The 3157-nt window shown below is 38.2% G+C and overlaps 1 protein-coding gene across 1 annotated transcript; it reads left to right on the forward strand.

The window, feature by feature from the left end:
* Positions 1 to 613: 613 nt before the first annotated feature.
* On the forward strand, positions 614 to 1928 carry LOC108693379 (serine/arginine repetitive matrix protein 2-like). Its single transcript, XM_018202273.1, has 2 exons — positions 614 to 751; positions 1074 to 1928. Exons 1-2 carry the CDS (start codon positions 614 to 616, stop codon positions 1653 to 1655), a joined length of 720 nt encoding a protein of 239 aa, XP_018057762.1. The 3' UTR covers positions 1656 to 1928.
* The last annotated feature ends 1229 nt before the right edge of the window (positions 1929 to 3157 follow it).

Here is a 3157-nt window from a genome sequence, read left to right on the forward strand (position 1 = left end):
CTTATGTTAATATTAATCTTTCTAAATTCGAATTTATGCTACAAATTATTTCCATAACGTCATATTCGATTCTAATTTGAATAAAATTTTGGCATCGAGAGATCTTCACTTTTTGAACAATTCGAATCTAGATTCCATGACTTCTTCTTGGCAACGCGTGTCAAACAAAATAGCGCATCAATAATAACAGTTCAGTTATCTCCGGACAGGCATTGACGAGCAACATTCCATCCTCTCTTCCCAAAATCATATTTGGCATTTCAATATAACCGATTTTTATCGGTTATTAAATCTTCTTAGTGACTATTTTAACACACCGGCTTAAATGTGCCGTTTCCAAGTATACGCGTTCACCGAGTTCAAGTTATCTTAACGTCGTCGCACATTTCGGAAAGTTGCAAAGGAACCACCGCGACTATTCAGAAATCATCCTGCGCCAAATGATAAGCCGATCGCTGAAATTAACGTCGACGACGATCTTTGTGCGACTTTCGACCTGTCTGAGCTCTTCGAATGTGGCCTCTAAAATTCTGATGAGATCTGCTCGCGAGACAACACATAACGACATCTTGGAACATCTTCGAAAGATAGAAGAGGCAAAAAAGGGTGAAATATGACGAAGCCAAAGATGTCGGCCCTAGTGGCCTCTGCTATACGCAATTTGCGGGAAATTCGTGGTTCCACGTCGAAGGAAATCATGAATTACATTAAATCCCAATATACGGGGTCGGACTCCAACATACAAAAACAGGTAATTAACAGTTTACTTATTCATGTTTTTACATAAAAAGCATGTTGTTACGTATATTATTTTTATGATATTTCTATCAATATATTAATTTCTTATTCTAATCACAGAAGTAATTAATATATAATAATAATTAATTTTAATACATTAATATTTAAATTTTGAATTTTTTATTTTCCTAAATTTCAAAAGATATCGTAAAATTGAATTTGAATTTTGTTGCATCATATTACTTAAAGTACGGAAAATTTTACTGAAAAATGTAGATTAACGAACGTAGTAGAAAAGCGTTTGTTAATCATACAAGAAACGCTTTTTTTCGCAGATATTCGCTGCCTTGAAACGTGGCTTGGATTACGGTATCCTGAAGAGGGACCGTGGTTATTACAGCCTGAATACGGATCCTGAGATGATGTACAAAGCACATACCGTGACGCCCTTGGAGCAAGGCAGGAGACGAAGGCGAAGGAGGCGACGTGGTCGAGTGCGAGGGCGAAAACCAAGTCGCCGACGAGGTCGCAGGAGGAGGAGGAGGGGCGTAGGCAGAGCACGGGGCAGGGGCAGGGGCAGGGGCAGAGGCAGGGGCAGGGGCAGGAGGAGGAGGAGGGGAAGGAGAAGAAGCAGAAGCTCAAGGAGCAGAGGGGGAAGCCCGATTCGGACGAGGTCCCTCGCAGCAACCAGATGTGCCAAGTGCGCCACGTCCAGGAAGCGCACGGAAAACAACACCTTGAGAAATTCTCCGATGGAGAATCTCCGAAAGGACATGACTTATTTGTATAAGAAGGGTGTCCACAACCAGACGCCGTCCAGACATCAGAGTCGTAGTCAGGATCGAAGTCAGACGCGCAGCCGATCGAGTAGCAGCGACAAGGAGATGATTGACGACCAAAATCGCGATCAATCATGAACATCTACACACGAAAAGTACTGCGGATCTTACTTACTAATCCTTCGCAGTATATCGTCCATGTAAAATTGACAATTGAAGTTTTATACAAAATTAAAATTTTTTTTATTAGATACATGACAAAATACTATTATTATATTCTATATATTGTATATTATTTCGTACAATTCAATTTGGAATAGGAAGCAAATTTTATAATCTTTTAATCTTTTAAAAGGACTGCAAAGGATTAATTGTTCGACGCGGTGGTTGTCAATCAATGACGCGGAGATAACTCTGACGAATTTAGATTTTGTCTTATTTTGATGATAAATTACAGTGCTCCGAAATGTACGTCGACAGCGAACTTTGTTTTATAGTCTTCGACTTTTTACAAATTTTATATGTTTATTACACCTTTACACTGATTAATTATATAAACAAACTGTTATATCACCAATTGCTTTTATACTTATTTCAATTAATTCGATTATTTCTTTCTCATTCGCTGCTACAATTCTAGAAATGTGAAAATCCAGTCAATTATTTCCAAACTTGAATCAAGAGACAATCAGTGCTTTCTCTTCTTCGAAAAGCGAAATCACAAAGTTGCATTGACACGATTTTCAAATGCAAAGGATTTTTACGTGACGAGATCCTGCTGGAAATAGTTCAAATAAAGCTGATTGCTATAACTCTTGTCGCGACGAAGTCAGGTTAGAAAGGATCGAGAAGTGATTAGTAGCATTTACCAGTCTCGAGCGAGGAAGCAAAGGAGAGACACGGAACGAGAGAGAAAGACCCTGAAGAATCTGCCGATTCTCAGTACCGTTTAGATGTCCTGCGGTCACAATGCCGCCATCTAACTGCTCCCTATTCTCCGACAGGACTCTACCCCGGAGGTCGTCGATGTGACGCTAATACCGGAATCTATCATGCGATACTAATGCGATTCTAACGGTGACTCTTTCTATCCTAAGATCCTTCTATAGCCGGAGAACCGTTCGTCGTTCTTCCGTTCATAAGCGAAACTCTCTTTGGTGGTCCATCCAGAGTATTAATTTCGATATAAAAAGACATATTCAATCTAAAAATACTATCCTTATTGATTCATCTCTGTCTTCCTAACGCGATTATCATTAATTTTCGACAAAATTTACATGCAATGATAATTTCGTACGAACACAGACACTGAGAGAAAGGATTTTATTAATTTAGCAGGCAACCAGATCACTTTTAACCGGTGATCGGTAAATATGTGACAACAAATTTTGTTGTTGCTGCTATACTATAATCAATTATTAGTAACATAATCAATTATTAGAAGCAAACTATATAGAATCTAACCTATCTTTTGGATAGACTTTAGGCTCGTTTACATAGAAATCGTAGATGATTGTAGAATCTTAAGTCGTATGAAACCGACCAAGCACAATCAAATGTAAGGAGAATATTTGATTAGAATTAGAATTTCTTACGATTTAGGATCCTGCAATCGTTTATATATATATATATATATATAT

Source organism: Atta colombica, unplaced genomic scaffold (genome assembly GCF_001594045.1).
Source record: "Atta colombica isolate Treedump-2 unplaced genomic scaffold, Acol1.0 scaffold9, whole genome shotgun sequence".
Taxonomy (NCBI): Eukaryota; Metazoa; Arthropoda; class Insecta; order Hymenoptera; family Formicidae; genus Atta; species Atta colombica.